This window comes from Syngnathus scovelli, chromosome 6 (assembly GCF_024217435.2).
Source record: "Syngnathus scovelli strain Florida chromosome 6, RoL_Ssco_1.2, whole genome shotgun sequence".
Classification (NCBI taxonomy): Eukaryota; Metazoa; Chordata; class Actinopteri; order Syngnathiformes; family Syngnathidae; genus Syngnathus; species Syngnathus scovelli.
Window position 1 is genome coordinate 14867518 of NC_090852.1, and position 13648 is coordinate 14881165.

The following is a 13648-nucleotide window of genomic DNA, read 5'->3' on the forward strand; positions in this document are numbered from 1 at the left end:
TAACCAGGTAATATTCTTACCATGTGTGAGTGCCATGAGCTCATTAATCTTTCGATACTGGCCAACCAGATTTGTCAGCTCCTCTATACGGCGCGTCTGTTGATGCAAACCAGGTGGGGGTCTTGAATTCTCAAATTATGTCAGAGATTATTCATCTCTCAAATCGTACAAATGTATTTTATTACCTTTTCATCGTTTGAAGCTAAAAGAGACTCCATCCCCACCTTCAGCCTCTGGTATTCCTGATCTGAAAACATGAGCCATGCAAGTGAATTTCATAAATCCCAGCTCCTGTCAAGTTCATTAAAACATCTGATGTCTGACTGGATGATGTTTGTGAGAGATATGACAACCATGCTAATATGACGCAGCAAACAAAACAAATGCATGCTGACGGGAAGCGCAACCGCTTGCCATTGGAGACAAAAACGAACTGTGAAATTAATTTCACGATGTTCGCGTACTTAAAAAAAAAAAATGCAAGGCAGCAACTATGTTCTATAATGTCACGTAGAGGACAAATATAGGAATAAACCACTGCCGTCGTTCACTGCCAGCCCAGTTAAAATGGATAAAAGCGGCTACATTTCTCAGACAAAACACAGGTTTTGTTAAAGTGTTTATCTTTTGATTAACTGACTAAGGCATATGACTGACAAGAAATTTTGCTGTGGCCTAATCTCAAACTGATGTAACTGTAATAATCAAATATCATACTTGTATGCACCTTAAGTTGGTAATTGCCATGACTTTACAAAGTAGTGGAATTGAGACTCAAGTTGTGGGAAGTAGTTATAGTAAAACAATCCAGTGGGGAAGAGTAACATTCAGACTCAACAACAGGAAACACAGAAATTGTGCCGGTCCAACAGACATGAGCTGAATGGGAAAGAGATCAACGACAAAAGGGCGGTCTTGTCTTACATTTGTTTATCAGATGTTTGATGTACACCTCCTCTACAGCAGAGGGCAGCACAAAATCAAGAAAAAGCCAAAAACAGCAAAGGACGGATAAGTTGTTCAGTTAGTTGAAACACAAGTAATTCAAGTTGACAGACGTGCATACACACACTCACACACATTTACAATATTCTCCCTGAACTGTAGATTCGATGTGACAGTCTGGCTGACATCAGAATGTACCTCTCTCTGCGTTGTCATTGGCTGTGCTGCCTCTGGCCAGAAGTTGGGTGTGTAGGCATTCAATCTCAGCATCTTTGGAGGCAAGGAGCTGCTGCAGGTCTGAAATTTCAGCCTGTGGAAGCAGATGAGCAGAAAAAAAATCATTAAGTCAGTCTTCCGTATCTTTGGACACAATTTTTAGCATGCTTCCATTACAGAAAGGAAACCCCGCAATGATCAGCAAAATTAATCCATGTATACAAATGAAAGAAACAGGCTTTGCTGCCATGGCTGCCAGAGGTCATGAGTCCTCCAAAAAGGATAATGACCCTATCAACAAAACTTTTAAAAAAAATATTCCACTGTACTATTTAACCATGTTAATGTACCTCCTCATATTATTACATACACTGTCCACAACAAATGGATGGATCATTAATTTTAGTTCATTGCTTAAAGTTTGTTGATGAACAGAGCTTTCTTTTCTGTAATTCAATTTAATCTTGGATATTCATTTCAAGGAAGGTAAAAGAGGCTAAGAGGACAAGCTCACGTATCAACAGTTCCTAAGGACTCCAAGGTAAGTTGCAGAGTATGTATATATTTTTTTGTTAGTTCAGTAGCAATAAGTTTTTCAAGCTCAATGACAACATTTTTTGGTTGACAATGTTTGGCTGTCATTCATGTTATGTCACTGTTATTAGGCTACGTTCACGCTGCAGATCAATTCCGACTTTTTTGCCCATATGCAACCTGAATATGATTTTTAAAAGAAGTCCGAACGTCTCAATTACGATTTTTTTTAAAATCTCACTTGGCCACTCTGATATATGGTCTGTGATCCGTGCAGGCGGCCAGACAAACTGCTAGGGAGGGAGAGAGACTGTTTTGATTGTCTGTGAACCCATATTGTCTTTTTCTGAGAAAGTCCCTGTCCCGTGGCAATCATGTGAAAATGCTTGCGTAACCCGAATAACGAAATTTGTGGTTCTCTAATTTTGTACAAGTTCCACTTAAAAAATCCCATGTCTGGATAAAGAAACAGCAATCAAGGGTTTGTATTGTAAAGTGATAAACAAGCATTTCAAAACCTTGCCAAGATTAGAAAGAGGTGGAAAAGCGCATACTGTGCTAAAAAAAGAAGGTTGAAAAGGGAACACAGAAAAAGAGCCAGAAAAGCAGGAGCCAGGAAAAGTAAGAGGCGGCACCTGTGCGCTGCGCCATCGCTCTTCCCACTGTTGCTTCTCCAGCTGTGTGTGCCCCACAGTCAGCTTGAGACTGGAGAGCTGAGTCATGAGCGACTGGTAACACACATGGAGTGAGTACGAGATAGAAAGCTAGAGGGGAGAGAAAGAATGGACACACACACACAGGAAGAGAGTAATGATGGAGGAGATTGCAAAATGTCGAGAACAGTGGAGCAGAAAAGGAGACAGCAGGCCACATGGAGGGGTTTATAGAGAAGACAGCAGATAGTACAGGAAAAAGGAGGGGGAGAAGGAAGCAATGTGAGCACAGAAGATGCAATGGCACTCAAAAAATTGTTAGGTGGAAGAGAGCTAATTGCACATGCAGTTAACGTTCTTTAACGTGACTGCTTTAGGATTTTTATATATTTAGTTATTTTAACGCTCTGTACTAGACACTGAAAAACAAGAATAAATGATATTTTTAAAAAACTATTTACATTGCTGACCCTTCTTCAGGAATCTTCAGAAAGCCTTCTTTTAGGGTGAATTCAGAAAATTCATTCGAAGAGCTTATTACAACAGATGACAGATGCAATTTGAAATCAACTCTAGCAGCAAGCACATTTTAGTCACTGACGAAATGATTGACTACACTGTTATTTTACCATGAGTTACGTTTTCTCGATCAGAAAAGGTGAACGGAACTATGAACTGAACAAGTTCATTTTAAAATTTGTGAACTGAACTTTGTGTAGAAAATGAACTTCCCCAACACAGCCTATGATGATGGATAAAAATGGGTGGGTTTTTCTGCCCAATTCATATTTCACAAATGCAATAATAAACAGAATACTACATTTAGACTTGTGGAGATGCAGAGAACTTATTGTAAAGACATTTTTTGAATTGACTTCCCCTTTAAAGTAGTTTTGTATACCGTTACAGTCCTGATCAATTGTGCATCATGCATGGACTGTAATGTACCTTGGTGACTCGAAGTTGCCTCTCATACTGTCCCTTCTCTTCCTCCAACTCCTCCACTTTATTCTTGAGTTTCTTCACTTCTTGCAAAAAATCCTACGGGACAAACAGGTTTAATTAAACCCAAAATGACTCACCAATAAAATGATTGTGACGGAGGGGGTGGGGGTGTACAAATGGGTAATTTTGTTGCCAAACTGTGCACATGCTAAGACGGAAGGGAATTCAAAGAGCAGGTTAACAACACATTGCAGTTGTAAAGGTCTCCCCAGTCAGAAACAGCGGTTAATGCAGGAACCAGGATCTCCCGTAAAGACCCACCAGCACGTGCGGTTATCAAAAAGAGTTGGAAATTAGAACCCTTCAAAGTGATCATACATATGAGCATGAAGAGGCTGCACATCTTAAACACCAATGGCAATTTCTAATTTATAACTTAATCATTGTGTTTCTATATCAAAGTACTTTCCAACAAACCTGGTTAGTTCAAAAATTCTGTCATGCAAGTAATACACACAACATATTAAGCCACACGGTCGCTTTAAGAGAAATGCTATATTTTATATGGTGCTGTGACCTGGAACACAATTGCGACAGTTAATAAATAAATAGTAAGTAATACTGTTTGGAGTTGCTATGGCTATTTGCTATCACCTCAAAGAATGGAAGCATGAGGAAAACCATAAGTCTCCATTTCTGCAAGAACATCCCAAAGAAATGAACACCACAGACACGGCAACAATTGTTAGTTTTTCTGGAAAATGTTCTATACCAGGTGCGGTTTGGATTGGTTACAGGGGGAGAGGCGAAGATTTGTGTGTGTGGGGGGGTTGGCAGTAGCGGGTAAGACACAGTCATCCATGAAGTCTCCCTACATTTGTAGTCAGTGCTCCGTTGTGCTTCCAAGTACTGAGACCACACAGGCTCAGGTTTGTGCCGCTCAGCCCGATCACAGGGCTGTGACCCTGGGCTTGGTCAGCACGTGGCTCTCCACGCTGGCTGTCACCATCTTCCAGAGCCCGCTTCTCCTGAATGCGAGTGCTGATTTCCTCTTGAAACCTGCACATCTGCTCCTGGAGCTCACTAATGAGATTTACCACGTACTGGGAGGAAGGAGCCAATGAACCATGGCAGGCAAGTCAAGGGTGGTGGTGGTAGAGCAGGAAATTGTTGAAATAAAGAAAAATACAAATGAAGCAGTCAGTTGCAAGGTCATAAAATGTGAATCTAGGACTTTTTTGCTTCCCTCACAACCCATGGAAATATGGCTGACCTGCTTACTGTCAAAGAGAAAAACAATCCCAAAGACGTGAAAACAAGTACTGTGACAATGTATTATAAAATTTGTCAAATTTACTGTGCAACTGAAACCTTCCAAGTTTCTTGAAGTGAAAAACCAACAATTATTTAGCATTTTTCTAGTGATTGATCATGGTGATAGTTTGTTGTTGCTCTTTGATTGCTAGACTGGGACAGTTCCTGGGGAAAAAGCTGAGAAATCATAATTACAAATGAAATATTTAAGAACTAGAGGTACGAAGTATGTTATATTAAGCACGTACACACAAAGTGGAAAAAAAAATAGCTGAAAAACAATTATTCGCTCATCTTAAAATGACAAATCGACATCTTTCCGTTTCATCAATGAGATTGCTGGATCAGGGAAAAAAATGAGCACCAAACAACCTCTGGTGCTTATTTGAGGACCTCTGCAAAATTTTTATGTGCGCATGTGAACGTGAACGTAAACGTACAGTATGTATCCAATAAGCTCAATTAAAGAATAGCAGAAGGTTAGGCCTTTTAGTAAAAGTGGCTATTAGGTTAATAATCTAATAGAAAATGGCTAGATTCATTCAACATAATATGAATTTGGCCAGAAATAGAACATGCACAGTGAAAGTACTGCTCGGTGCATTTTGGTTGTAATCAGTGTTAGTATTTGTTGTTCCCTTGTAAGTGTGTACACTAAATAACACTTTCTGCAGCTGAATGAACAAGCAGATATGAGCCAAAGTGACATTTACGCTCTAAATATTAATACGTGCACACATTCCAGTTATGTTTAATAATACTCCACCCTCCACACATCATTCACGACGTCATCATTTGGTGACCAATGTAGTCAGCGGTGCAAATTTGCTGGCTAAAATCCCCTGGCAATGACTCTGGATGCCATGTGATGTCTTAACAGTCACACATGTCCTCACTACAATTGAGGCTTTGTGGCAGATTGGAAGAGCAGTGAATGCCACACAAGACCAGCAAAACAGCGTAACCATATTGGTTAAGGCATATTTTAGTCAGTGTTTGTGTGTTACACTTACCACTAACTAAATAAATGGGCATTATTACAATATTTAAAATTTGGGAGCGCACATAGCAAATTAACTTGCAAAGTAGAGATTTGCATATCCACTGCTTTTCCACTTTATTACTAATAAGCACCCGGAGGAACTTTATCCATCCAACGGTTGACATCAAGCAAACATGAGATTTGTGTCAAGCATTCAAATATATCTCAACCCCATCAAAGCTTCTTGTAAGATGCGGAAAAATTTCGTCCAATCAAAACGAATAAAAAAGCGGATTCTTACAAGCAATACAGGATTCCGATTCCCTCAAAGGTAAAACAAAAAAAACAAAAAACAAAGAGAAATATTACATATTTGTATACAAATAGACAGGATTGACCATTACGTTGGAACTCAAGCTCCCTTCAAGCAGGATCTAAATGTTCTGACGACCATATAATGCCATAATCTCAACCAAACACCATGTTTAGCCTCATTATTACTATGTTGGTATATTTAAAAGTACATAATGATTAAAGTTAAAAAAGCACGCACGCACGCACGCACACACATACATACATATAGCAGAACTTTGCCTACCTCTGCTTTGTTCTCGTTTGTGTCCATGGGATCTTGCGGATGTGTGATCTGCGTTTCCTCAATGCTAACCAACTTCAGTTTCAGGTATGAGACCTCATCCATCAGATCTAACTTCTGAGTTTCCAGAGACGTCCTGCTCACCAGTTCCTGGGAAAAACAAATACGTAGAATCAATAAGATGAGTTGGAAAAAAAGCAAAAATACACAAACATGAGAGACATAATGTACCAGAGCGAAGACGAGAGACGTTTAGGCGTTCCTAAGTTCAGTGTAATTCCCACACTGAGAAATCAGACTTGACTGGGGACCCAGACCCCATGAAGCTAAATATACACACACTCATACACAGGCAAGTCAAGGGCTCTATTAATAAAACTCGATGCCTCCATGGTATGGCAGACAAAAAACAAAAAAAAGTGTGTGAAAGCAAAAATTGATGGTGGGCAATTGTGTATGTATGTCATCTCTCCAAAGTCTCTGACCATGAGTGTTTTGATTTGCTCTTCGGAAGTAATCTCAATTCCTCTTTTTAAAATCTAATTTAAATATCCATGGATTAATTTTTTTAAAAACTCTGATAACCAATGTCTTGCTCCAGCTAATTGCAAAGATTGCAAAAATGATACTTAGGTTAGCAGACATAACTGTAGGAGGAACCAGGGAGTACACACATATTAGGTAAAATGCAGAAAATTACTAGATGTACCTCAAGCTTATCCGTTCAAGGAAGCAGGGAGGAGCAAAACGTGTAACTGAGGAATGTCATCGTGCAGTGACAAAGTTTGTAGTAAAAGGCTTGCACCCATTTGCTTCTGTAGAAGCCCCTGATTTTCGATGGGTGATGATTTCTATTGTAGGAGAATGTTTGCATTCTTCACTCTTAATGTCATATTTACATTTATAGAACAAAATGATCATAATCGGTGTGTATGTGCGTCTTTTTTTCCCCCAAATGAGAATCGATGAGAATTGAAAAAATCGAATCATTAAACGGAATCGAAAATGGAATCGTAAACTTCTTATCAATTCCCATCACTAGCGATGGCCATACAACTGGAAATAAAATGTATTGCAAAGTAGGTGTGGTACAAGTCTTTTTCTGTTTAAAATATGAAGAAAAAAATGAAGAGGAAGAAGATTACTTTTACTTTTTACTGGCTGCAGTAGCAAACAATAATATACCATAATATTAAAGGACAGCACAGGAACTAAGATTCATAGTTGATCTGGAAACTATAATGCTTTGAGGCAGACAGCAAACATTAATCATCGTTCAATTACATTGCAAATACACTCCATACCCTGTTGTTTTTTTCTTCTATATTTACCTACGGAAAAATAGGTTCTTGGATTAAAGTAACTCTTGATAGGGTCACAGGTTCATTGTGGCCATTGTAGCATGGCTTTGTTGTTAAAATGCCGTTTGGAACAAAAGAGGTGATTTTAACTCACATAGTTTTCTTCCCAGGTCTCCAAGAATCTTAAACCCTCTTTACATTAAAAAAGCAGACAAGCCTTAACTGCGAGGGGCTTTCCCACGTCAACATCAGAATTACAACTGGCCCAGAGGGAGGGAAGGGAATTTTTGCATGGAGCGAAGCTCCCCTCTTACTTGCTACACTTCTAAGCTTCTGATTATCACGTCGAGCTATCCATCAATTTATCCAGTGCAGCAGTGCAAACAGAACCAAGCTGGGTACACCATGAACACATCACCAATACCAGAGATGACATTTGAAACCAACCATATCCTAATAATAACATTCATACCGCAGTGATGGTGAAGCTGCAGATTTTCCAGCATGCTTGGCAGCACTTTTTGTACAAAGTTAATAGTTGCTGCTTCTTGCTTGAAAAATCAAAGACAAAAATGAAACGAAAGAGGAACATTTTAAGATTGAATGTTGGCTCCTACCCAAATGAGAATGTAACAAGAGCAGTTATTCATTGACAACTCTTAAAATGCAAGGACTGTAGAAGTGTGAAAATTTGCATTATGGATAAGTGATATAATGGGTGATTTTCAAAGTCAACAGCTTTAAATTTGTCAGGCTCATTAATTGAAGAGATTACAAATCCATGTTGGATGTCTACAAGAAACATCAGTTTTAGCTTATCACAGTGAGCTCACTAAGACTCCAAATGGGGAGCACATGGCAAATAAAATCAGCACCACACACACTCAGACATACAGCTAAAAACCCCAAATGATCCCAGCACGACACGCACACACGCAGTATTTACTTAGCAATGACAGCTGTCTGTTCATTTGTAATCTAACACCAGTCTCACTTAGAGTAGCATAATCAGCAGTCTTAAAACCTAATTTATCAGGAATCTGTGGCCATAAGTGTGCCATGCTAACCCGTAATGAGAACAACGATATAACAAACTTTCACCCTCTACGTCTTTTCACCAGCTTTTACAGATCTCCGAAATAAACAATTTGTTCTGTAATTTAACAGATGGCACCGTTAATTGATTTGGGCATTCACTTGAAAAAGTGATGACACAGAATGAATTATCGATTAACTTTAAATGCTGCTTAAATGAGATAACGCCGAGGTCATACAATAAGCGTGCAAAAGAAGGACAAAACGGTGCACGAGACATGACAGAAAGAAAGCCAGTTATTGTTATTACTGTCCTTCATCTCACATTAGTTAAGCAGTATGACACTGTCAATCATTATCTGTCAAAATAGGACAATATTAAACACAAACAGCACGAATATTACCGCTAAGCAGGACAACAGCTGCGGATCAATACAGCTAAATCCAATAAAAGCTCTAAACTTAACAAACACCTCTCATGAGGCATTGTTTAGGAAAGCTCTTGCAGTGACAGTTGGACCTATATTGTTAGTTTGAAATGTTGAAATCCCTGTTGGCTTAATGCGACTTTCAAAAAAGCAGCAACCATCAATTTTGTTCATAAATAATATTTTATTAAGCGGGCCGCAACAGTGAAAGCTGCGAGGACCCAATTGTTTTTGTAGAAATTAATTTTTATTATTCTCCGTAAAGACTCTCAATCTTGATTAACTACACGTTAAAAGAAAACTCACAAACTTTTGCTCAAACATTGAGCTTGGCGAAAAGTTGGATTTGTTGGGGGATATCTGAATATGCCCTCATTTTTATTGTTAATAATACAATAATAAATTATAAATAATACAAATAAAATGTTTAATATAATCAATAAAAATAAATAAATGAATAATAAAACTAATTATGAATTAGGGGCTAGGTCCACCAACAGGTGGATTTTTTTCTGATATGTCACAACTATCAATTACGACACATGGTAAAATCCAAATTGCACAACTTTTTACAGGTCAAAGTTACAAAAAAAGATATTTTGAAAACCTGATATGCAAGAAAAAAAAGCAAAGACATCGTAAGTGTCAAAAATACATTTGGAGACACAAAGCCATCTCTGATAAAAATTTGCTGTTGATGAATGCAAACAATAGATTGTTTTTAAAGTGTGGTCTCCAAAAACAAAAGACAAAACAAAAGTTAAACAGAAAAGTTGTTGTTTTGTATCATATTTTGCCACATTCACATTTTAATTTAATTTGATAATAATAGTGCCCGATTACAACAATGAACTTCTCGTATGAGCGCATTTACGTGATCCCAACCTTATAGTCATAATGCGGCAGCCGGCCACGTATTTGTAGGTACCGTAAAAGTCAACAAACGATAAATTCCCAAGAATGAGGTACAGTACTCTCAAATAAAACTGTATATTGTGTTACCAATTATGGATACAATGACTCTAGGAAAAACTACATTTTCCCTTCATTTAAATTGAAAAGACTTTTTGATTAATAGATAATGCTTACTTTTTAGTTTAGTGGGTTGTAAAAACTTGTTAAAAACAGATATAAACATGGTTCAGTGGGATATGTATTCAAATGTGGGATTTTACTTTTACTGCTGACAATGCAGAAGACAAAGGATCCATTGTAATGTTTGAACAGAGAAGAGATTCACTGGTAAACTCAGTTGTGCTATTGTTGAGCCTGGGATGGCCATGCTCAAACGTTTGCCTCAACGATGAGGTCAAAAACATTTGGAGATACGAAATACAACTATTTAGTATCAAATCTTAAATTCAATTTCTTGAAACTGCCAATCAATTGCCAACAATTTGGCAATTTATTATTCATACATGTTTTGGCTATATTTATGGCTGAATCACTTGCTTATTAAAATTATATAGGATCTTATGGTGCAAGTGTAAATAAAGTCACTCATAGTTTTGGCCCCACAAAGAAGTTTTTTGTATGTGGCAGCTTTCCAGTGTCAGTGTTACCTGTTGCAGCATCTCCTCAGTGAAGGCTAGTTTCCGTCTGTGTTCCTCGAGGGAGCTTTCTAGATCTCTGATCTTCTCCCCTTGGGCCTCCACCTGGTCTGTCAGTACACTTACCTAAAGGTGGCACATTTATTTATTATTACATTTACACAGTAGAATTAGTCAATGAATAGAAAACGGCTAAATACAACGTTTTATCAGCTTGCATAACAACATTCCCTTGTTCTGGTCCACAAAAAAAGATAATATCAAACATGAGATTCCTCAACTCAACAACACCATTCTATTACTCAGCAAGTCTATAGCGAAGGAATCAGAGCTAGACATTTACAATAATCCCCATGACATGACACTCACTTCCTGCCAAGTCTACAAATTACAGACATGTAAACAGACAGACACATACCCCTTTCTAAGAAATTGTGTGGAATTCCTCCTCAGTAGCTGATTCACTGTCACTTCAACTCCCATTACAGTCAACCCCGCAGCCATTTTCTAACCTAAGGCACGCTTGTTAAAAGGACAGTGTAGACAGTTTAGATTCATTCATTTTAAAAATCCACGAATAATTATCCAGTAGTATGCAAAAAATATATGTTCTATCAACATGCATTGTTTTATATAATTGTAGGTCTGGTCGTGCATGCACTTTGACCTTTGGTCATTGCATTCTATTAGTTTACCATGAGGCAGCACAAAATTCTACACATTTATTTTAATGTGAAGCTCCTTTTTCATGAACTGTCTCATGGTTGATTACAAATAATCCAATGTGTGTTCATTTTTTTCCACTAGGTGCTAAAACAAAAGCACTAATACACACAAGTAGGCCTGTAAGTGAAGCAGGTGAGAGCTGCACACAGACAATCTGGAAAAACAAGTTCAGCAACCGTGGTCACATAAAAAAAATGAGAATTCCATTTTGTCAGTTTTGTGTTTGGTTTGTGCACAAAAAAATACACCAAGCTTCAATTTAGAGGTGAACATTGTAATGATCAAAGCTGCATGAAGTACCTATTAAGGTGAACGAAGTGTCTGGTGACTATGTCATCTGGTGTTAACAGCAGCCAGTGAATGCAAGTACATGCTTGAATGGGTCAAAGACGTTCAGGCATGTTTTATTTGGAGCAACGTATAATCTTCACAACCAGGAACTCAGATGTGTATCAAGTGTGGCACCAAACCTTCCAGACTAATCCCATTTACAATGATTGCATCAACACAAACACAAGTGAATTCATCTTTTTAGAGATAAATAATATTAAAAGTAAATTTACACGTGCGCGCGTGCACACACACACACACGACACAAAGAAATTGCTCACCTGTAAAACCAAGGACTCCTTGTCACCCTCTAGACGGAGCAGTCTCTCTTGGTAGGTTTCATTGTTGGAAGGAGGACACAGGTTCACCTGGACAAACACAGAGAGCAGAAATATAATTATGTCAGTTGAGGTGATTATATCTTCATCGTCTATTGACCTAACGAAATAGTTGATTAAGAATCTTGTCTACAGGTCAAACAACCCTAACCCGAAGCAATTTCTAGAAAAAGTAGCAAGGAACACTTGAAAATTATGATGTTTCTATACATATTGATATTTGACTAAATTGCAATTTCCGAGCTGATGTCTTATTGTTCTTTAAACATCATGAACTTGAGAGACTGATTTGCCTTAAATATGTTGAGACTTGATTCATCAACAAACACTTTGCACAGCATTGACTACATTTCTAAAAAATAATCAACAAAAAAAAGATCCAACGATTATTATGACTCTTACTGCTTATGAAACAGGATATCAAAATTTGGGATTTAAGAACATGGAGTTAATCAAGTTAAGAGATGAGTGGCCAGGATTGGAACAGAACATTCTACTCGAGATGAAAATAAATACAGAGCTTGTGATTGCCTTTTAATGTTTGGTGTTATACAACTGGAAAAAAGATTGTATTATCACTAGGGTGATTTGAATGCATCAGGGTCACAAGGTGCTTGATTTCTTTTTCTTTTAATGTCAAAGGCACCAATGTGTCTAGAGTGCAAGATGGTTCTGAGGACATGCTGTAAGGGCTACTCACATAAAAACAAGTCTTTCACAAAGCACAAGGTAGCCTGCTGAAACGTCATAAGACGTATCATTCATTCAGACATTGCACCTCAAGACAACCAGGCAGGATTTGTTGCTGCACATTGTGAAACATTCTAGGAATTCAAATTGAAGATTCATATATATATACGTATATATATATTATGTTTGAGGCTACCAACTTCTTAGCCATGGAAAATATTAATTTAATTCTTAAAACATAATTTTTAATTGAGAAGATCCCAAATTTAGGATTTAAACAAATCATGTATCATGCTGACAATCTTCTAGTGACCAAAAGGAGGCAGTTATTCAGAATATGAATAAACAGGCTGGCAATTGCAGGGTGGGCGAAAGATAGGGTGATGACTTAAGTGATATTCGTGATGATTGTATGAAGAATACAATTAATTTTGATAGGAATCCTGGCATGTGAGGTTAAGCCTTAATATTGTAGTTTGACCTATCTACATCCATTTGAACTTTGCATACTTGGACGTAATCCATGTGTGCGTCAATCACACACTTTCAGCAGACTAAAATAAAGTGTCAATGGCACTTGGGACTGATAAAAGAAAACCGACTATTTCTCTGTCACCTGTCGGCTTGTGTGACAACTGTCAAAGGTTTTGCCTTTCCGCAAACTACTCCAACCTAAATTCAATTTAAAGAAAGTATTTTATTTTATGGGCTCATATTTCCGAACCTATCTAAAATCTAAACCTCTTATATTAAATGACGTCGACATGGGCTGTACGATGGGTTTCAAAATGCTCCAACACTGTTGATTGCCTTTCAAAAAAAGCTGTGCAATGTACATGCAACAAATGTTTTTTTTTACATCATGGGTGGAGCAATGTATGACACCAGTGCTAAAGAATGCTGAAAAATACGACATGCAGCACCCCATTTACACGACTAACGCAATGCAGACACACAGGATATGGACAATAGTGCACAAAATAGTGTCGCATTCCTGCAGTAATATTTCTATAGCTATCCTTGTACTTTAGATCAGATCAATAATCTTCACGTGTAATTATTTCAC

At 37.8% G+C, this 13648-nt stretch overlaps 1 protein-coding gene across 14 annotated transcripts in view; it reads right to left on the bottom strand.

Moving 5' to 3' along the window:
• Window positions 1–13648, bottom strand: part of ppfibp2b (PPFIA binding protein 2b) — a 33918-nt gene that overhangs the window by 8965 nt on the left and 11305 nt on the right. For 8 of the 14 annotated variants that reach the window (XM_068651069.1, XM_068651068.1, XM_049722662.2 and 5 more), the window contains 9 exons: window positions 11836–11922; window positions 10511–10624; window positions 6188–6334; window positions 4169–4396; window positions 3297–3389; window positions 1144–1255; window positions 925–957; window positions 186–247; window positions 21–96 (listed from right to left, as the gene is read on the bottom strand). In XM_068651069.1, the coding sequence (XP_068507170.1) occupies window positions 21–96; window positions 186–247; window positions 925–957; window positions 1144–1255; window positions 3297–3389; window positions 4169–4396; window positions 6188–6334; window positions 10511–10624; window positions 11836–11922 (952 nt within the window). Of the gene's footprint in view, window positions 1–20; window positions 97–185; window positions 248–924; window positions 958–1143; window positions 1256–3296; window positions 3390–4168; window positions 4397–6187; window positions 6335–6415; window positions 6512–10510; window positions 10625–11835; window positions 11923–13648 lie in introns of those variants that run through there. The other 6 variants (XM_068651074.1, XM_049722671.2, XM_068651070.1 and 3 more) reach the window with 4 other exon arrangements.